Here is a 21,656-nt window from a genome sequence, read left to right as displayed (position 1 = left end):
GATTTACTGAGTCTAGTTCAGATCAAGTACTTTATACAACACAGATACTACTGCTGTGGACCAGCAGGGGACCACTGGATTCTGGTAAATTATGATATTTTTCCCACCTGTTTTAAAATACGACATTATTCTTATAATATTATGGCTTTATTGTTGGAACATGACGACTTTAATTTCATAAACGAATGAGATTTTTGTTAAATTATGAGGTTTTTTTATAACTACGACTTTATTCTCATAACATTGTGATTCTTTTTGAATTTGACTTTATTCTCATAAAATTACGGGTTTTATATCAATATTTTATGACTTTATACTCGTAGTGACAAGTGTTTTTATTTTCTCATGTGGCCCGAATACTCCGTCGTAGCTTTATTCTCCAGTTCCCTGTATTTGAAAAACTAGGTTAGCCTCAGTTTAAGTTAGTTTACTGATCATGTCGGAGCACAAGGTTCAGAATCACAAAATGAAAACAAAAACCATGAAAGATCTGATCATGAAACCAAGAGCTTTACTAAGAAGTAACGTTAGCCAAAACAATACATAATTTCAGGTCTGATTTGACCCAAAAATACAGCATAAATTAATGTTAGCTGACACCAAACAGGATCCACAGATCAAGGTTTGGTTTCCTGGATTTGTGGATCCATCTACTTCTCTTTTCTTTGTCTTTCGGTGTCTGTAAAACGATAGCTCCGACTGCTTTTCAAACCTGTTCATACAATCAATCACACAACAGCTCTTCCCCATTTTTAATTAAATATTGTTCTTCAGTTTAGACAGTATTGAAGCCAACGCTGTCATTCATCTCTCTCTTTCTGCCACTCCGTGGGCGGAACCGCAGTGACTTGCACTAGCGGTGACATCATGTGCATACCCTCTATTGTTTCTAAAAATGTCTAACCCTTAGTATTTTCTGATGATTCACGGTCACAAAGCTCACATCATCTTAAACTAGTTTGCTGAACATGTGAGTGAGTTCACTTTGCTCAAATGGCCTCCAAAGTCACCAGATCTCAATCCAACATAGCACCTTTGGGATGTGGAGGGGGGTTACATGGATGTGCAACCAACAAATCTGGGATGCCATCATGTGACCATAGGCCAAACCCTGTGGAATGTTTCCAGTACCTTGTTGAATCTATGCCATGAAGTATTAAGGTAGTTCTAAAGTCAAACAGGGGGTCCAACCAAGCTTTAGAAAGGTGTAACTAATAGAGTGGCGTTCAGGTGCATGGCATACATCATTAGTAGGGCCTCCAGACAGGTTCCTCCCCTCTGACTGAAAGACACGCCCCTTCTATATAATTGGCCATAGCAGAGACAACATTGCGGTCCTCCCCAGTATTTTGCAGCTGTTGGTTTGGTCCATAATAGAAACCACTGGGTGGGAGCGAAACACTGTGGTTCAGTGGAGGAGGTGGAGGAGACAGGTAGGAGTTGTATGTCGTAGCAGGGGTGGAATAGGGCAGGGCAGGAACATGGTGCAGTCTGGGACTTGGAGTGAACGATGAACTCAGTGAGGACATGTGACCAAGCAGAGATGGCTCATTGGTCCACAGAGAAGAAGAGAGGGGTCTACAGTCTGAGAGAGAAGAGCACAGATGAAAGCACAGATCATCTGATGGTGACGTCACAGAGAGGCTCGTCCTGTTTGTGTGAGTTTGTGTAACATGAATAGTCCACTGACCCACTGATGCTTTGTATAAATGTTCTGTCTGGTAATTAAGACATAAGACAATATAACAGCTTCTTCACTTTCCAACAAGGAGAGGTTTGTATGGGTAGTGTGTTCTTAATGTTATGTCCCTTTAACGCCACAAGATGTAATACTGTAACACATACTGCCTCTGACCTAAGGCCTGTGACATTTAGATGATGACTTTTGATGAAAAACATGACATTAATTTTTTCTCTTGTTTGAAGTGTTTATATTAACTCTTAATTCCATTTTGCCAACAGCTAAAATGATGAACCTGTCAAGCTGAGGCTCATTTTAAATATGGATGGCGCCCTCTGTTGGAAATGTACTAAATATCAGCACAGACTCATTCTAGTCCAGGGGTGTCAAACTCATTTTAGTTCAGGGGCCAAATTCACCCCAATATGATCTCAAGTGGGCCAGAACAGTAAAATAAGAACAATGAAAAAAGTAAAATTACATCATGATAATGTTTACATCTACAACATTTCCTTAAAAATCTGAATAACATGAACAACTTAAAATGTCTTAAGCAAAACAAGTGCAATTTGAACAATATTCTGCCTCGGTGAGTCAGTTTATAATTTACACATGTGCATTACAAGTTTACATGACAATTACAAATACACAAAACATTTAGTAACAGGCAGAATATTGGTAAAATTGCATTTATTTCACTTAAGACATTTCAGGATGTTTATATTCAGGTTATTCACATTTTTTTGGAAAAGGATAGTTTGTTAATATAAACATTTTCATGTAATTTTACTTTTTTACACTAAAACAAAGATAAAATGTGCCGTTGTCATTATTTATAGGTTATTGTGATAATATTTTACTGGTCTGACCCAATTATTAGTCTACGTGGAACTTGAATTAAAATGATTTGTACACCATTGATTGATAATATCTTCAGTGTAATTTTTGCATGTTACAAATTCATCCTATGGGCCAGACTGGACCCTTTGGCGGGCCCCGGGACACGTGTTTGACACCTGTGTTCTTGTCATTTTCCTTGGGATTCTAAGTTCTAAGTAGAAAGCTTTTTGCTATTTGGTTTTTCAGATAGTTTTGTTTTCCTTTGGAGACATTGTAGACCAGATTGAGATGATCCATGGATGGTCTTCAGAGCATATTTACACATGTGTGACTTACACTACCAGTCAAAAGTTTGCACTCAGCTGATTTTTCTTTATTTTCATGACTATTTACATTGTAGATTCTCACTGAAGGGATCAAAACTATGTATGAACACGTGGAATTATGTAGTTAAAAAAAGTGTGACATAACTCAGAGCATGTTTTATATTTTAGATTCTTCAAAATAGCCACATTTTGCTTTCATTACTGTTTTGCACATTCTTGGCATTCTCTCCATGAGCTTCATGAGGCAGTCACCTGAAATGTTTTCCAACAGTCTTGAAGGAGTTCCCAGTGATGCTGAGCACTTGTTGGCCATCTGTGGTCCATCTCATGTCATTTAAATGAGAAGGTGAGTCCAGACTTTTGACTGGTAGTGTACCTTGACTTGTTGCTAAGATATTCTCTGTCTTTTTTACACCAGCTGTTATTGAGCACCGTGGTTGGCTAATACAAGATGGAAAACACTGTCAAATTTAGATTAAACTGTTAAAGATTTAACCTGATGATGTTGCGTTGCTGCTGATGCTCCTGGACGACCTGAACACGCCCGACTTCACCTCCCTCTGCCTCTGTCCTAAAAGGAGACAACTGCAGACAGTGAGTCTGACTGAAAGCTTTGAATAAACAGTCACATTATACTTTTTGATGTGAACTGACGTCTTGGTAGTCGCGGCCCATCCACAGTAACCTTGATGGCTCTTTGCAGGGTGGCGATCTGAGGAGGTGTGGTCAGAATGTTGATTGACAGGGTGAAGCTCTTGCCTGAAGGTTAAAACCAGACATTGACTTTATTGGATGAATCCAACAGACTGATTTATGAGCAGCTTTTCTAAATGTCTGTTCTCATTTGTTGATAAAGGATTTATTGGGAGGTGCTGGGATCAGGCATCTGAAGATATGTGACATCAAAACTACTAATGCATGACATTATTTTTGTCTTAATGAGTTTCAGTTCATTCCCCTGGCAGAATAAACTGAAGTGAGTTGTTTGAAGTGGTTGCAAGAATAGTATTAATAAGACTTAATTTGTGCAAAATTAAATTATTATTAATTAAATAGTCCTACTTAAAATGATTAAAATCTAAACGTCCTAGTGGAACGGATGTGTACAGACAACATCTGACCCTTAGGTCCGCTTTTGTGAAACTGGTCCACAAGTTACAAGGTAAAAGCTACCAAAGTGGAAGGAAGATGATAGTAATGCATTCAAACCAAACCACAAAATCTGACACATTTTTATAATTTGTCAAACAACACTAAAGACTTGTATACCTTCTGATATGACCTTGGATCAGGGGTGTCAAACTTATTTTAGTTCAGGGGCCAGATTCAGCTAAATTTGATCTGAAGTGGGCCGAACCAATAAAATAATAACATAATAATATATAAATAATGTCAACTCCAAACTTTCCTCTATGTTTTAGAGCAAAAGAAGTTCATTTACAGTATGAAAAGGCTTACATCTACAAACTATCCTTTCAAAAGATGTGAATAACATGAACAAACTGAAAAAAATAAGTGTAATTTTAACAATATTCTGCCTCAGTTTATCATTTACACATGTACATTATAACTTACAGATCACAGTGGCTCTACAAATACACAAAATATTTAATAACAGGCAGAATATTGTTAAAATTCTACTTACTTCTCTTACGACATTTCAGGTTCATATTTGTTCAGGTTATTCGCATTTTTTGCAAAATTATACTTTGTTTTAGTGTAAATATATGAAAATATTTACATTTACAAAGAGAAAAATTTGGAGTTGTCATTATTTCTATGTTATTATGATAGTATTTGACTGGTCCTGCCCACTTGAGATCGAACTGGTCTGAATGTGGAACCTGAACTAAAAGGATTGTTAATATCTTTGTGGAATTTTTGCATTTCACAAATTCATCCCAAGGGCCGGACTGGACCCTTTGGTGGGCCGGATTTGGCCCGCGGGCCACGTGTTTGACACCTGTGCCTTAGATGAATCAGTACCATATTTTTGTTTGTACCTCTCCCACTGCGGCCTACGAAGCGGAGGTCATTGAAGTGGGCATAGCCTTGCTTCATGGTTGCTGTTGCGTTGCGTAGCTCAGCGCTGCAGTTGTCGTCATTGCCAGCCATCAGTGTGACAACTACCCCATCTGGTACATCGTTACCAAGGGCAACCACCTGGAGGATGGAGGACTGTTAGGATTGGCCCTTTGCTGTTGCAAAATGAAGACATCAGAAAGAATGCCCAGCCATGAAGTCTGAAATCTAAACTAAGGAGATGAAGACATGTCCCAACCAATGTCTGTTTGTCTACAGCTGTTAACATTATTTTAGCTTTCAGTTGACATTAGAGGGATACACATATAGTCAAATAGAACTGGAGTTACATCTAGTAATTAGTATTTTTCTCTAGTGATACACAACATACACACAGCATATGTAATGTAAATATTTCTATATCAACATATTTTCACTTTGTCTCCACTAAAAAGAGAAATGACATTAGGAGCTTTTACAGCAGCTGGAATATAAGAAAGCACCAAGTAAAAACAGCAGTCCAACACCATGTTTTAAAACAGTGTTTTTCAACCTTGGGGTCGGGACCCCACATGGAGTCAACTGAAATTTCTAGTAAATGATTAAAAAAAAAAAAAAAAAAAAACTTACCAATAAAAAATATATGGTGAGTTGAGAGAGACAATCACAATACATAAAAGACATGACAAGCTGAAACTGAAGCACTGTGGTACTGTTTATCTTTCAAATGTTCATTGTGGTCAGTTTCAGATGCTGCAGCTCTTTCATAATTCATAGTTTGAGTTCTTGTTTGCTCAGCATTAATTGTCAGCCTTGTAAATCCAAGCTGGACTGACTGTACATATCCTGACCAAGGAAAATAAAATTCTCACTTTGTGCAGTAATCTACACCTGGCTTTTCTGCCTCCGTCCATAATAATATACATTATATAGACTAAATGTCATCTAAAATTAACCCTTTTTTTGCAATATAGTATAGCAAACTATTACATGATCAAAAACAAATTAATTTTAGTAAAAACGATTTGTCCATTTTGAATGTTTGGGGTCACCAGAAATTTGTGATGTCAAAATGGGGTCACGAGCCAAAAAAGGTTAGAAACCACTGTTTTAAAATTAAACCTGATAGATAATGTCAGTGAGATTTCACCTCAAAAATAATATGAGCTGATACCAGTTAAGCCTGTTACTATCAGAACTTTAATCTACTGTAGACAAACTGTGAGATGAATAGTAGTGTATCTATCCTGTGAAAATTTCACCATTAATGATTTTTTGTTTTTTTTTTTTGCCTGCAGAACAGTAGATGTAGTAGTAGAACAGCTAAGGAGGAAACAACTGCATCTCCAGGGTTTTAGGTGAGGTCAGTTTGTGAATTATACAGAGAGGAATCAGCTTTAATGTTCGGCACCTATAACTTTTGAAGGTCACATGATGGTTTGGATCAGTAGTTTTGGATTTTTCATTATAGTTTAGTTTTATTTAGTTTCGACTTTTTTCTCTAATCCAGTTAGTTTTAATTAGTTTTTAGAGCAGGTTTGCTAGTTTTTATTAGTTTTCATTATTTTCTAAATGCTTAGTTTTAGTTTAGTTTTAGTTTCTTTATATCTCTCCTCTTCTTCTCCATCATATTCAAATAAATCCCAGACAGGACTCTGCTGCTTTCTCCCAACTTTAGTCTCCATGTTTCCAGGTAGAGGGGGGACCAGAAGATGACTGTAAACCACAAGTGACGAGAAGTGACGGACCGTTAAATATCAAATGGTGCCAGCAGCTAAAATTGCTTGAGGGAAATAAATCGATTTTATATCAATCCAACATTGACAAAGACAAAAACGAAGGGAATTTTATCCAGAATTTTTGTACGTTTTAGTTAGTTTTGTAAACAGTTTCAGTTAGTTATCGTTTTTGTTCTTTTACTTATACTTTTATTTCAGTTAGTTTTTATTTCAGTTAACAAAAATGTTTTTACAATTCTAGTTTTCGTCATTTCGTTAGTTTTCGTTGATGATAACAGCCTTGGTTTGGATATCCTATATACTCATTTAAACTTGCTCTTCAAACAAATGGGATCATCTTAGTCAAATGTCTATAAATACTATATCGTGTCTGTGGTTTGTGGATGCCTCCTTATCAGTGAAAATAAATCTCTGCCCTTAGACTAAATCAGTGGTTCCCAACCTTTTTTGGCTCATGACCCCAATCTTAATGTTACAAATTTCTGGCGACCCTAGACATTCAAAATGAAGACTTTGTTTTTGATCATGTAATAATTTGCTATACTATGTTGCAAATAAATATTAATTTTAGGGGACATTTAGTCTATATAATGTATATTATTATGGACGGAGGCAGAAAAGCCAGGTGTAGATTACTGCACAAAGTGAGAATTTGATTTTCCTTGGTCAGGATATGTACAGTCAGTCCAGCTTGTATTTACAAGGCTGACAATTAATACTGAACAAACAAGAACTCAAACTATGAATTATGAAAGAGCTGCAGCATCTGAAACTGACCACAATGAACATTCATTCATTCATTTTCTGAACCCGCTTTATCCTCACTAGGGTCATGGGGGTTGCTTGGAGCCTATCCCAGCTACATAGGGGCGAAGGCGGGGTACACCCTGGACAAGTCGCCAGTTCATCGCAGGGCCACAATGAACATTTGACAGATAAACAGTACCACAGTGCTTCAGTTTCAGCATCACAGTTTGTCATGTCTTTTATGTGTTGTATTGTCTCTCTCAACTCAACATATATTTTTTTGTAGTAAGTTTTTTTTTTTTTTTTTAAATCAATTACTGGAAATTTCAGGTGACCCCATTTTAATTCCAGGCGACCCCACGGCTGAAAAACACTGGTCTAAATCCAAGACAAAAACCCTACATTCTGTTGGCCTTTGGAGGTTAGATGTGTTAAGGAGGTACTGACTGTTGCTCACCGTGAAAGCTCTTGGTAGGGTCTTGTTACACCTCCAGTGCTGTGGTAGGCTGCTACAGAGGAAGTTTGGACTATCAGTCTGGACCAGACCTCGAGGTGGATTTGGGCTGCAGGGGTGGACTGATCTCACCTCATGATCGCTCAGTTGGCGAATGCTGGGCGACGGTGAAGGCCGATGCTTCACCACAGGGTCTGTGAGGGGCAAAAAGATGAAGATTTTTATTTCTTCAGAGATATTTTCCCCATATCTCCTATTTCTGGGGATTCCAGTAATAACAAATAATAACACAAATTAAAGAAAAATATAATTGCATTTAAATTGCATTGACCTTTAAAAAAAACAAAGATTTGGTAAATCATATTTGATGTCATGCATTCTGTCTTACTACTTTTTCCAGCTGCTATGAATCAAGGTTTTTCTCATGACTGAAAAAACAGGAAAGCTGAACTAAAATCTGACCAATTTCCAAAACTTACAACAAATTAAATATTGAATAAAATTACCAATGCTCTATATTAGAATGGAATCAAAAACTAAACTGAAGTTATACAAACTGACCACTTCAAAAGGTTTAACAGTATAACAACTACAACATTAACATTAACACTCTAAGGCAGGGGTGTCAAACTCACTTTAGTTCAGGGGCCAGATTCAGCTAAATTTGATCTGAAGTGGGCCGAATATGTAAAATAATAACATAATAATATATAAATAAGGTCAACTCCAAACTTTCCTCTATGTTTTAGAGCAAAAAAGTTAATTTATATTATGAAAAGGTTTACATCTACAAACTATCCTTTCAAAAGATGTGAATAACGTGAGCAAACTGAAAAAATAAGTGTAATTTTAACAATATTCTGCCTCAGTTTATCATTTACACATGTTCATTATAACTGACAGATCATAGTGGCTCTACAAATACACAAAATATTTAGTAACAGGCAGAATATTGTTAAAATTCTACTTACTTCTCTTAAGACATTTCAGGTTGTTCATATTTGTTCAGGTTATTCGCATTTTTTGCAAAATTATACTTTGTTTTAGTGTAAATATATGAAAATATTTACATTTACAAAGAGAAAAATTTGGAGTTGTCATTATTTCTATGTTATTATGATAGTATTTGACTGGTCCTGCCCACTTGAGATCGAACTGGTCTGAATGTGGAACCTGAACTAAAAGGATTGTAAATATTTTAGTGTAATTTTTGCATTTCACAAATTCATCCCAAGGGCCGGACTGGACCCTTTGGTGGGCCGGATTTGGCCCCCGGGCCGCATGTTTGACACATGTGCCCTAAGGTCATTGTATGTTATGATGTGATGCTACGATGCTTCAGTAAATGAAATTATAACAGGTATAAACCCATGAATAAAGAGGTAAACATTAAGAGGAAGCAATGAAATCAGACGAAACGTGATTATAAAGACGGTTTTGTTCATGTGTCAATAAATTATTAACTTAAACTGTGTTAACTACGTGCTTTCATATTTACACGACAAAAAAAAAAAAAACATAAATATTGTATTTTTTAACACAAGCCACGACTTTTATACATCAAAACTACATCTACCATAAACCCCACCCCTTTAGTTGCGTATGTTTACGTCATCAAATCGCGCTGACAAACAAATGAAGTAGCGTCCACACCACTTTCAGCAGTGTTTTCTTCGCTAAATTAGGTGATTTTTTTTTTTTTTTTTTTTTTTTTAACTTAGCAGAGACGGTCTTTTTTTTTATTCGGACTCTCTCCCTTTCTTTCTACTCCTGTCCGTCTTTCACGACTTTGTTTTCCGCATTGTGTTGTTGTCACCGCAGTGTTTGAATAGGAGGGAACTGCGCTGTATTATCATTCAGATTTTACTGCCGGAGGGGAAGTCACTGCGGTCACACCACCTGTGTTTGTGTGTGTGCAACCCCATTCTGTGGACGCACTTTTCTACATTTAGAGGGTCATATTAACTGGTTCAGGGTCGGCCTTAAGGTAGGTCATGGAACCCAGTGTCCTCGCAGAGATCCAGACATGACTGCAGCTCTGGTTCTCATGTTATTGTATTCACATCAGCTGATCTGGCTTCTTTATGGAGACACTGAAGTGCAGAAGTACACCTTTTCAACTTTACTGCAGGATCAAAGTTAGAACTCCTCAGTCTTTGGACACTGGCATCTCTGGTTAGGGTCAGATATGATGTGATAAAGTTATCACCAGAAAATCAATGTACTTCAATGTCATTTTCTCTTTGCACATGACCTGATTTCTCCTAATGTGTTTTCATAGATATCTGTGTACCTGTGAGGTTGAATATTGGTGTTTATGTATACATATAGGACATTTTAGCAGTGTTAAAGAGGTTTTTAGTTAGTAGTAGTGGAAGTAGAATCAAATTTAGGTTAGGGTTAGGCCACAGGTGTCAAACATGGGGCCCGGGGCCAAATCCAGCCCACCAAAGGGTCCAGTCCGGCCCTTGGGATGAATTTGTGAAATGCAACAATTCCACAAAGATATTAACAATCCTTTTAGTTCAGGTTCCACATTCATACCAATTCGATCTCAGTTGGGCAGGACCAGTCAAATACTATCATAATAACATAGAAATAATGACAACTCAACATTTTTCTCTTTGTAAATGTAAATATTTTCATATATTTACACTAAAACAAAGTATAATTTCGCAAAAAATGTGAATAACCTGAACAAATATGAACAACCTGAAATGTCTTAAGAGAAGTAAGTACAATTTTAACAAGATTCGGCCGGTTATTAAATGTTTTATGTATTTGTAGATCCACTGGGATCTGTAAGTTATAATGTACGTGTGTAAATGATAAACTGAGGCAGAATATTTTTTAAATTGCACTTATTTTTTCAGTTTGTTCATGTTATTCACATCTTTTGAAAAGATAGTTTGCAGATGTAAACCTTTTCATAATGTAAATTAACTTTTTTTGGTTCTAAAACAGAGAAAAGTTTGGAGTTGACATTTATATATCATGTTATTATTTTACAGGTTCGGCCCACTTCAGATCAAATTTAGCTGAATGTTGCCCCTGAACTAAAATGAGTTTGACACCCCTGGGTTAGGCATTCAGTTGCCTTCAGATCTGCTCTGTTGTCCTGTCTATCTTCAGCCCTTGTTTTTTTTTTTTTTTCTTTTATACAGTTCTGAGTCCATAACTGGTCTTTCCTTTCTTAAGGTAAATTAGTTTTGGAACAGTGCTACAACATAAATTACAACATAAATCATTTGAACACATAAATCACAGCAAAAAAGATTACAGTTTAACATGAGTTAAAGAGGTGTCAGTTTTAGGTAAAAGTGCAGTGTGTCATTTTTTTGCCACTTAGAGTCTCTTAAAACAACAGTCAGTGTAGTAGTAGTTCATCTTGTGAAGTAGCATGGGCAGGCATTAATGATGTTTACAAATAAAGTAGTGTAATGAAGTATTATTCACTTAGACTAGACTAAGACTGGGTATCAAATGTTAAAGCTATTAGTACAAAATACAGAAAAATATAATTTCATACACTTCTTTGAAAATCTTTTTTTTTTTTTTTTAAATGTCTTGTATTGTTTGATTTTCTTTGTCACATTTCAGTGTCTAACGTGTACTGAGGTGTACACACACACACACACACACACGAGCAACTATAATATAATATAATATTTTTTATTACCCATATGTTAACACAGCTTCACATTGCTGAAAAAAAACAGCTTTTAGTGTATTGACATGGAAATGAGCTGAAAAAAAAAACTGTACAGTACAGTAAATTGTACTGGGCGGTACTGAGAGAATGAACACTGAAGGACTATTGAAGTGAAGGTATTTTCACTAGAGGACTTTTTGATTGGTTGATATCCAGCCCTGTCAGTGAGGTTTATATTAAATTTTGTTATTCCATTCTAATGAAGTAGCCACAAACTATGTAGTTGAGTAAAGGGATAAGACAACACTGACAGGTGACCTCACTAAGGTGAGTTATACTGATTTTAGGTTTGATTTTCTGTGAATTTTACAGTTGTTTGTTATAATGTCGATGGATGTCCACAAAATATATTGCATAGGCTTTGTCATTTAGAGATATTTTAATGCACAAATGTTATATGTTATACATTTAATGTCAATGATTGTTTTATTTGATATCCTTTTGTCATTAGGTGGGTGTGGTTATGAGCAGTCCCATGGCTGGCTCCGCCTCCTCCAGTTCTAAAGACCGTCCAGTTTCCAGGACCAGCTTCATCCCAGAACTACAGAGCATGATGTAAGACACACACACACACAGAGGAGACTTACCCCAGTACAACATTGGGCTGGTGCTGCTAAACAGACTGTTTGATGCCATGACAGCCTGTTCAACAAATGACAGACCCACAATAATCAGACCTGGACATTTGTACTGACTTTCTTTTGTGCATTTCTCAACTGTCAACTTTTTATTCAATACCAATTTCTCTTAGTAACAAACTCAAAATCATGTTACACATTATTTTGGGAATCTTAAGTTTTATGCTTCAGCTTCACTTGTTGTTAAAGAATTTTTTTTTAACCATGAAAAATAAACCTATGTGGCACAGCTTAAAGTTGACTGTTAACATAATGTCATTAATAAGATTCAATAAAAGTCATTTGTGCATTCTGCATACATTGATGCTGTAGACATGTATTCCTCTGTATTAAAATGCGGTATTAAAGGATACCAGGATTTTTCAGTATTTGATATTATCTAAGATATTTGGTTCATACCATAAAAGTATTGTAAAGAAATTTGTTCCCAGTTTTAATCTTGCTCGATCAAATGTCACATCATTGAATTAAGTAAGAAATATACATAAATCACTGTGATGAACTGAATATGATAACATGTAAAACATTTCATAAAGTATGATTAATGAGCTGAAAAATCTTAATTTAGCTTAAGTCAAAGAAAAAGTAGAGTAACTTTATTGTTTTGCTTAATGTATCACAATGACTAGTTTAAGACTCCTAATCCTCATTGATATAGAATGATACAGCAGCAATAAACAAGAAGTCTGTTTAGTATTAACAGTGAAAGTGAATGGGAAGAAAAATAACAGCACAATATAATAATAAAGAAAAATCTTCACATGAAAAAAAATGCAATATTTTAAGTTTGATCTCTGATTTATTTCTATAAAAAGTGCATACATGTTGTGTGGTCTTTGTGTGTTCATGTGTGGTTTGGGGTACTCACCTTGTTGTGTTGTTGGTGGTGGTCAGAGCCACTGAAACCCAGCTAAACCCCAAAACCTAAACATAAACCTAAAACCAACAGTCAGCCTGTAGCCAACCTCCTAACCTGAGACCAACCTGCCCACAACCCCAAACCAAAGTGTCTCTGACGGACAGCTGCTCACAGCCAATCACAGTGAAGCTGATGGGTGGGCGTGGGGGTACCTGGGGTTTGTATGTGTCAGAAAGAATAGGAGGACAGAGGAAAAATGGGAGATGGAAAACGCTTCAGGATGTGGGTTTGGGTCAGTCTGCCATCATGGAAGTGGCTTCTCTGGATGCAAATAGCCTTAGCAGATTTGACCAAACTGTGGTCAAAGTGTGTGTGACTCGGTTGGTGTGTGTGTTTCTCTGTGTGTATGGGTGTGTGTGTGTGTATACATAAAAGAGAGACATTCACTGAGTGTATCAGTTTACAGCTGATACGGGAAATAGAAAGTAGGAAAACTTCATTATTTTACTTAATTGAAGTTTTCGTGTATCTGTACTTTACATGAGTATGTAAAGTAGTAAAATATAAGTTTTTACCAAATAGGGATATAACGATTACTGGTATAACGATAAACCGTGGTAAAATTCCCGACAGTTAGTATAACCGTTTAAATTCTAATTATCATGATAACCATGTTTGATTACCAAACTTTCAACCCAAACTTGATACAGAAAATGGTCAAACAATGGCTATAAGGTTCCATCTTTAATGAACATTTGTGACGTTTACATGTTAATGTTTGATGTTTACATGTTAATATTATTATTACATTATATTACATGTTAATATTTGAATGTTTCTACCAACAGAAAGTACATTGTGCCAGTTATTTAATTTTATTTATTTATTTTTTTGTTTGCTTGGGTTTTTGTTTTTTTTTGTTTTTTTCAAAATACAACTTGGTTATATTATTTCAGGTTGTGTGTAAGTACTTTTTGAACATTTTGAGCACATTTCAAGAATACCATGATAATAATGATAACCATGATAATTTTGGTCACAATACCCGTGATATGAAATTTTCATATCGTTACATCTCCTATTACCTAATACTGGCCTGGTGCAAAATTTTGTAGGCAATTGGCACCAAAAATGGTACAAAAGTCAAACGTGAAGTTTTTTTTTTTTAATTTAGACTAAATTTGCTCAGTTAAGAGCTCACTGGTACCTGCAGTACAACAGCGTGGCACATGCTTGACCTCTGACTGTATTTATGTGTGTTTGTGTGTCAGGTTTGCGTTGGGAGATGCTCGGAGGCCTCTGCATGAGACAGCTGCACTGGTTGAGGACATTGTGCACACGCAGCTCATTACCATGGTAATAATAGAATGTATTTTTAGATGTGTCCACAGTCAGTCTCTGTCAGCCTGTCCTCATCATGTTTATTACACATGTCAAGAATGCCTTGAGGGAAAGTCTTTAACATTTACACCAACATTCACTTGGACTCGAGGATAATCTAAGGATCCAAAGGTCAAAGGTCACATTGTCAAAGCATGTTTTTATTTACTCAGTCTCATACTACACAATTATTTAACCTCAAGTTTAAATTAAATAACTTGTAGTAAATATTCTAATGTCCTAAGCTAGCGGTTAGCAAATGAGTTTTTATTGATCAAATTAATGCTACATTGGTAATGAAGTTCTCAAACACATATCGTAGTCCTTTCTGTCTTCTCTGATCCACTATGTGGACAAAAGTATTGGGACATGTTGAATTCAGTTGTTTCTTTTCTTACAGGGGTCTGGGATACAAAACAATAATGACAAATGTCATAATATAGTTTTGTATTGTGATAAATATCATTGCATTGCACTGGTTAGTTTTATTTACATTGTTATCTTTGCTTCCAAAATGCCTCAGAGATGGTTTTTACTTAATTTCTGTCAACATTGATTTTGTCTTTTTTTTTTTTTTTTAAATCCTTGACAATGATTTTAAATGTTCTACCTCTAAACTTCTAAAATATTTTTTGTGCTTTAACTGTAAATAATAATTTTCTACCATAACTAACCATCTACTTTCTTCACATCTCACTTAGAAAGAAAAATCTCCCTTTAAACTTGTAGGAAATATTGATGTTTATTTCTCAAATGTGCATGAACAGGACATCTTACGAGCCGAAGCCATGATGTGTCCTAATATTATTGTCCATATAGTTTATGAAATCAACATGTCCGAATACTTGTGTCCATATAGTGTATTTCAGAGCCGTTATTATAGTCATTTGCAATTACTTATCATGGAAAGACTATTACTGATGCTGTTGAAACATGATATGGATAAACATGATAAAGGCTTTAACGACCACATCAACTGAAACGAAATATTCTCAGATTTGTCATTTAGCACCAGGATCGGGAAATTTTATTTAGCATGAACACTTAAGAGTAAAACTGCCCTCAGTGTTTAGTATTTTTGCTCTAACAAGTAAATACACCCACACTTAGTTGGTACATACTGTGTAACTCCGTCTCCATAATTATAATGTGTATATTTGTTGATATTGTGATGAATATGACACGCTGTTATAAATACTTCAAGTCTGGAAGAAGTCCATGTTTCATATGGATGTATCTACCACAGACTCCTCTTCTCTAGGATTTGACTTGTGACTAACGGGAAAATGAGTGTAATAATTGTTATTGGTTCATTCATTAGCTGCATCAGGCCTGTGAGGGGGCAGCACTCCGGGGGTCGAGGGTCATTTCAGCTGAAGACATTCTGTTCTTAATGAGAAGAGACAAGGTAAACAATAAAAGTAACTGTCACCAATAAAAACAGGAAACAAAAAATGAGCCTGTATTCAATGGGGCTTTAAAATATTAGGAGCCCTGTCTGTTTGTAGGATTGAAACCAACCTCTTTACTGTTTCTTTCTTCACAGAGGAAGGTGGCAAGGTTATTAAAATATCTCCAGTTCAGAGATTATAAATCCAAGCTACTCAAAAGTCTGGAAGATGATGAACCACAGCCAGACACGGGTATTTACACACACTTACAATCATGCGACCTGTGTCCTGACTCTCATTGATTCACTGAGACTGGAGGGTTTTGTTGTGTTCGTCACGTTGACAATAGCGCGTGTTTGTCTTTAGACAGGTTTGGCAGTTCTGGTGTTGCCGGCGGTAACCAGCGAAGGCAACGGTTGGCTCAGGACTACCTGGTGTGGATGGATCAGACCGGAGAGCTCCTGTCATTGGCAGAGAGACAGGAAATCGACCCGGTCAAACAGGAGCGGATGGAGGTCAGAGTTCATCATGATGTGGATCTCCCCTTTTTTTTTTTTTTTTTTTACTTTTTTTTTTATTGTTTTAATATAAGGCACAAAACAAACAGAAATGGTCACAGGTCCATTCAGACATTTACATACTGTTTACTGTCCACAGATTGAATGAAAAAGTCCCATTTTTTCCTGTACTTTACACCCTTGTGCTGTTGTAGGTGGAGATTGTATGTCATCATTTCCATTAAATTGATTTGGTTGACAATTTTTATCACCAAGGAGATTGAGGGAGGGTCCTTTTTAACACTTTCAGTGCCATGGGCCGATCAGATCGGCTTTGGAGAACACGCCACATTTGTGTACAAACAAACCATCCACCCCCATTTCTTTCTCACATTTCGATGACGTTCTTTCTGTGTCCCCCTTTTGAGACCAAGCAGACGGGAATTTGAGGTCACGCGACCGAATAATATTTTTATATCTTTTTAGTGTTTCTTATTCTCCGGTGTTTCATCAGAGGGAGCCCTCCATGCCGGGGGGCGGCTGTGGACTCCGGGGGCTGTGGCGCCTTCTCTCACTGGGGTCCGCTCCTTTCTGGTGGGTGGGGGTCCCAGTTGGCCCTCTCCCACTAGTTGGGATGCGGGGCTGTGTTGCTGGTGCCTGGTCGCCGGGGTCGGCGGCTGCCTCCTGGTGCGGATGGCTCCCTGAGACAGCGCCTCCTAAATTGATGTTTTACTTTTACTTGTACATTTTTGTTCTGGTCTACCCGTGCTCAGTCAGTCTTCTTAAGTATGTGTGAGCTTGTGGGTTTGCATGTATGTGTGTGTGTGTGTGTGTGTGTGTGTGTGTGTGTGTGTGTGAGTGGGGGGCGGTACTGATTTTCAAACTGATATGTAAAGCACTTTGTGCTACAGTTTTTAATGTATGAAAAGTGCTATATAAATAAAGATAATTATTATTATTATTATTATTATTATAAATTATGCAAATTACGATCAATAATGAATCGGCTGCGTCCGGTGTGTTTTGAATCTAATCAGCAATCGGTCGGATGTTACCGAGCGGTTTCCTGCAGGATTCTTCAAATATTATAAAAACGACGCGAAATACTGAAAAACGGCCAAATTCTGTGGCACTTTTAAGGCTTATTAGCCCCTTAACTGTCTGGCACTTAAAGAGTTAAGCCAATATCTGGTGATGGCTTTTTTGCCTGTGGCAAGCAGTATTCTAAATACAGGGTGGGGAAGCAAAATTTACAATATTTTGAGGCAGGGATTGAAAGACAGTGTATGACCAATTAGTTTTTTGAAAGCCATGAGAATTTATTTGCCACAAGAAAATTGACATAATAGAAAATGTTTTTATTCTATGTGTCCTCCTTCTTTCTCAATAACTGCCTTCACACGCTTCCTGAAACTTGCGCAAGTGTTCCTCAAATATTCGGGTGACAACTTCTCCCATTCTTCTTTAATAGTATCTTCCATACTTTCTCATAATAGTTTTGCTCATAGTCATTCTCTTCTTTACATTATAAACAGTCTTTATGGACACTCCAACTATTTTTGAAATCTCCTTTGGTGTGACGATTGCATTCAACAAATCACACACTCTTTGACGTTTGCTTTCCTGATTACTCATATGGGCAAAAGTGTCTGAAAAGGTATGGATAATAGTGTTAGGTATGATTATGACATCAATATATGTTTGGTTTCAAAACAATTGACGTAGTGCCTGCTGAGAAAAAACAACTAAATGTTCATTGTAAATTTTGCTTCCCTACCCTGTAGATATGTCACTTTCCCATAATTCCTCTGGGGGAATGTTAAAAAACAAAGTAGCCAATGACATATCAAAATGAACACCAAAAACTGAATACATCAATTTAATCATCTCTCCCCAAAAGCCAACAATACCAGGACAGGACCAGAATACATGTGCTTGATCTGCCTCGAGTGAACCGCACTCCCTCCAGCAGGAAAAATGAACTCCAGAAAAATGTGATTTTCCTACAGGTGTAATAAAGAAACGGGCCAGACATTTCCAACAAAAATCCCGCCATGATAGTGAGTTTATTGTACAGTTTTGAGATTTCCATCCCTCTGACCATATCTCATTTGATATTTCCTCTTGCAGGTCCCTCCCCCATTGATTTTTTTGCGAGAAAATATATCTCATTGTCTTTTGAATTCAAAGCTGTATAAATTTTACCAGTGATGTTTTTGGTACTGGAACCTTTATAGGTGTCCACTAGTGTTGTGGATCTCCCTTTTAATGGTGGCAGTGTATTTAACGGCTGTGTGTTTGTGTGTCAGCGGTTGGAGCGTCAGACGAGAACCATGGACCAGGCCCAGTACGCCGAGTTCTGCGAGAGCCGACATCTGAGCTTCGGTAAGAAGTCAGTGGTTCTTTGTCCAACTAAGGGCGGCGTTTACGGTAGTGATTCGTCATGTTGGTATCAGATGTGAACAAATCATGTAAACAAAAGGATGCCAGACTTCGGTAACCCTTTCACACGTGCGGCAATGTCGCCATGAGGTCCCCGTTGAGCTTTCATCTGCTGGAAGATTCTGGACACTACTAATGATTATGTTCAGTATCCAGGGTCAGTAACTCTTCTACTTAGAAGTTCAGGTGTGTGATCTGTAGTGAATGTAACCCTTTATAGTTCACTCTTAGAAATACTCTGAAAGTCCAAATTTCAACCATAATGTTTTAGTTTTGGACAATCTAAACAGATGAGTTCAGCCCCACCCACATACAGGTCACATGGAGGAGAAAGTGAAGCATAGGGACCAAAACCAGATTTTTTATATGGGGGTCCATGAGGATCCACTCCCTTTTTGAGTCAGCCCCCTAAAGGGCAAACAAATTACTGCAGATTTTGACACTTCCACACTGGCTTCACGTCATCCCTAGAGGTTGACACTAGGTTACAGACAGTATTTGTTTGGTCCTTTTGGGGGTTTTCCAGGTAATTTGCATCAGGATCATTGTGTTTCATGCAGGCTTTTCTGAGGTGTTTATTCCACGGTTATATTTCACTGATGAAAATGCCCTTAACCGCATCACTGTGAATGTAAAATGATTGGAAAGTAACAAAAATGAAATGTATTTTCATGGTATGGTTTTGTGTCTAAATGCTTCCAGCTAAGAAAGCATCAAAGTTTCGGGACTGGCTGGACTGCAGCAGCCTGGAGCTCAAACCTAACAGCATCGCCATGGAGATCCTGTCGTACTTGGCGTATGAGACGGTCGCCCAGGTAATGTGTGGATTCATGGTGTTGGATACACAACAGCTAGATGGACTTGATGTTATTTAAGCCTGTGTTTCTGTCTGCCTCTGTCCAGATTGTGGATTTGTCTCTGCTGGTAAAGCAGGAAATGACCGCAAAGACCAACCCAGTCAGTCATGTGATCTCTGCCAGCTACATCCACTACAACACACATGCAGAGGTACAACTACACACACACACACACACACTTCCCTATAAATCAGTTGTTTTTTTCAGTTACCTCAACCCTTCACTGTGAAACATGCATATTTTTCAGGTAAAGAAGGATCCAGACTCTCCAGAGGCCACACCCCCTTCAACTCCAGGCTCCTCCCACTCGGCCAAGCCCCTCCTACAAGGCAACGGCAGTGTGGAAAGCAGGGCAAGACAGAGGAAACGCAAAAAGGTCTGACACCGAAAACACATTGCATAAAAGTCGTGTATTCCTTTTGCCGTTTGTTGTGTTGTTGATCTGTATCCAAACACTGAACTGAGTGTTAATACGCTGTTGTGTGTTTCAGAGTTGTCCGGCTGCAGTAGAACCTCCCAGTGGAGCCATACAGCCCTGTCACATCCGAGAGGCCATCAGGAGATACAACTACAGACACACAGTACGTACACACATACACCACTGAAATGGAACACTAGGTACACCACATACAAACCACTGCACAACTAGTTATAGCAGGTGGTCAAACATGAATGTTGTGTAAATATACACTGGTTTTTCAATATTTGTAACAGCTGTGGCCAACCGTCCTTGTAATTGTTCATCAGTGCACCTCAGAAAAGTGGAAAGATTGTGTGAACACTAACACAGCAAAGCTTAGGAAGTTTAGCATTGGTGCAAAAGCTGAGAACTGGGAAAAAAAAAACATTTTATTCTGATTTATTAAGAAATAAGCATAACCAAACCATCTTCAAACTCAGAGAATGTTCTAGATCAGGGGTGTCAAACTCGTTTTCTTTCAGGGGCCAGATTCAGCCCAGTTTAATCTCCAGTGGGCCAGACCAGTAAAATAATAACTTATAAAGGACAACTCCAATTTTGTCTCTGTTCCAGTACAAAAAATTCCTATTAAATTATGAAAATATTTACATTTATAAACTATCCAAACAAAAAAGATGTGAATAACCTGAAAAAACTGAAATTTAAAGTAAGTGCAATTTTAAGTGTTATTTAGTAACAGGCAGAATGTTGGTAAAATTGCATTTAATTTTCTTTAGACATTTCAGGCTCCTATTTGTTCAAGTTATTCACATTTTATTATTATTATTAAAGGAGTGTTTGTTAATGTAATTATTTTCATAATGGAATATTTTTCACTTTAAACCAAGAACAAAATTTGGAGTCTTGATGTGACTTATGCTATTATTTTACTTTGGATCATATTGGTGTCTATGTGGAACCCAAACTAAAACGAGTTCTACACCCTTGACTGTTCATATCTTCAGTGTAATTTTTGCACTTTGTAAATTCATCCTGTGGGCTGGATCGGACCCTTTGGCGGGCTGGTTTTGGCCTGTGGGCCACATGTTTGAGACCCCTGTGCTACAGGGCTTACATCGATGCTTCCTGCAAAAGAGTAAATGTGATTTTCATCTAAATTTGACGTCGGTCACATTCAGTTTGCATCACATGACAGTTTGACACCTTAAGAAAACCCAGAAAAATTGTTGACTAATGAGTTTACAACATTTTATGTGTGTGTATATACAGGATCTTTTAATGCATTTAAACCTTTGGTGGTCAAACAAAATGGAGAATTCACATAGACCTAAAAACATACTCATATGTACACACACACACACACACACAAGTACTGTGTGTAAGTAGGGAAGGAAAACTGCCTCTGAGCGCTCATGTGATTTAGACGGTGAAACTCTTAAAATGGAGCCTGTGTTTGTTTTTTTTTCTCAGAATGCTTATTGGAGGAGTGGGATGGCCTTCCTTGTTTGTTGAAGATGCACCTCATTTGATAGACAACACAAACATGCCTTTTTCTGCACAGGTTTGTCTTTTGTTTAGTTTTAAGAAATAAACGCCTTTCAGTAAGCGCGTCTTTGTATTTTTAACAACATATTCTAAGTGTAGTCAGTC

At 37.3% G+C, this 21,656-nt stretch overlaps 2 protein-coding genes across 3 annotated transcripts; one reads left to right on the top strand and one right to left on the bottom strand.

Moving 5' to 3' along the window:
* Positions 1 to 1,247: 1,247 nt before the first annotated feature.
* Positions 1,248 to 12,274, bottom strand: runx2a (RUNX family transcription factor 2a). The gene is made up of 6 exons (XM_030155769.1): positions 12,109 to 12,274; positions 7,813 to 8,003; positions 4,851 to 5,010; positions 3,502 to 3,606; positions 3,344 to 3,418; positions 1,248 to 1,585 (listed from the first exon to the last, which is right to left on the bottom strand). The coding sequence occupies exons 1-6, from the start codon at positions 12,155 to 12,157 to the stop codon at positions 1,248 to 1,250; spliced, it is 918 nt and encodes a 305-aa protein (XP_030011629.1). The 5' UTR covers positions 12,158 to 12,274.
* On the top strand, positions 9,419 to 21,611 carry supt3h (SPT3 homolog, SAGA and STAGA complex component). 2 transcript variants are annotated; one of them, XM_030155766.1, is made up of 12 exons: positions 9,419 to 9,494; positions 11,973 to 12,076; positions 14,290 to 14,374; positions 15,720 to 15,806; positions 15,945 to 16,041; positions 16,156 to 16,304; positions 18,596 to 18,671; positions 19,431 to 19,543; positions 19,632 to 19,736; positions 19,833 to 19,961; positions 20,077 to 20,166; positions 21,477 to 21,611. In XM_030155766.1, the coding sequence occupies exons 2-12, from the start codon at positions 11,985 to 11,987 to the stop codon at positions 21,516 to 21,518; spliced, it is 1,065 nt and encodes a 354-aa protein (XP_030011626.1). In that variant the 5' UTR covers positions 9,419 to 9,494; positions 11,973 to 11,984; the 3' UTR covers positions 21,519 to 21,611. The 2 variants fall into 2 exon arrangements, with proteins under 2 accessions (XP_030011626.1, XP_030011627.1); XM_030155767.1 differs by lacking the exon at positions 9,419 to 9,494 and adding an exon at positions 9,511 to 9,796.
* Positions 21,612 to 21,656: the final 45 nt, after the last annotated feature.

The sequence above is a fragment of the Sphaeramia orbicularis genome, chromosome 15 (genome assembly GCF_902148855.1).
Source record: "Sphaeramia orbicularis chromosome 15, fSphaOr1.1, whole genome shotgun sequence".
In the NCBI taxonomy this organism is placed as follows: domain Eukaryota; kingdom Metazoa; phylum Chordata; class Actinopteri; order Kurtiformes; family Apogonidae; genus Sphaeramia; species Sphaeramia orbicularis.
The sequence above is the reverse complement of the archived record's forward strand: the minus strand, read 5'-3'. Positions and strand labels throughout refer to the sequence as shown.

What these genes read in the sequence shown, in the direction of transcription:
- supt3h (XM_030155766.1), top strand. Translation starts at nt 11,985, where the DNA reads ATGAGCAGTCCCATGGCTGGCTCCGCCTCCTCCAGTTCTAAAGACCGT. An exon ending in TCTTAATGAGAAGAGACAAG is followed by an intron (nt 15,807 to 15,944) that starts GTAAACAATAAA and finishes CTTTCTTCACAG; the next exon opens with AGGAAGGTGGCAAGGTTATT. An exon ending in TGAACCACAGCCAGACACGG is followed by an intron (nt 16,042 to 16,155) that starts GTATTTACACAC and finishes GTTTGTCTTTAG; the next exon opens with ACAGGTTTGGCAGTTCTGGT.
- runx2a (XM_030155769.1), bottom strand. Translation starts at nt 12,157, where the DNA reads ATGGCATCAAACAGTCTGTTTAGCAGCACCAGCCCAATGTTGTACTGG. An exon ending in CAGCCCAATGTTGTACTGGG is followed by an intron (nt 8,004 to 12,108) that starts GTAAGTCTCCTC and finishes TGCCCCTCACAG; the next exon opens with ACCCTGTGGTGAAGCATCGG. An exon ending in CGTAGGCCGCAGTGGGAGAG is followed by an intron (nt 3,607 to 4,850) that starts GTACAAACAAAA and finishes TTTAACCTTCAG; the next exon opens with GCAAGAGCTTCACCCTGTCA.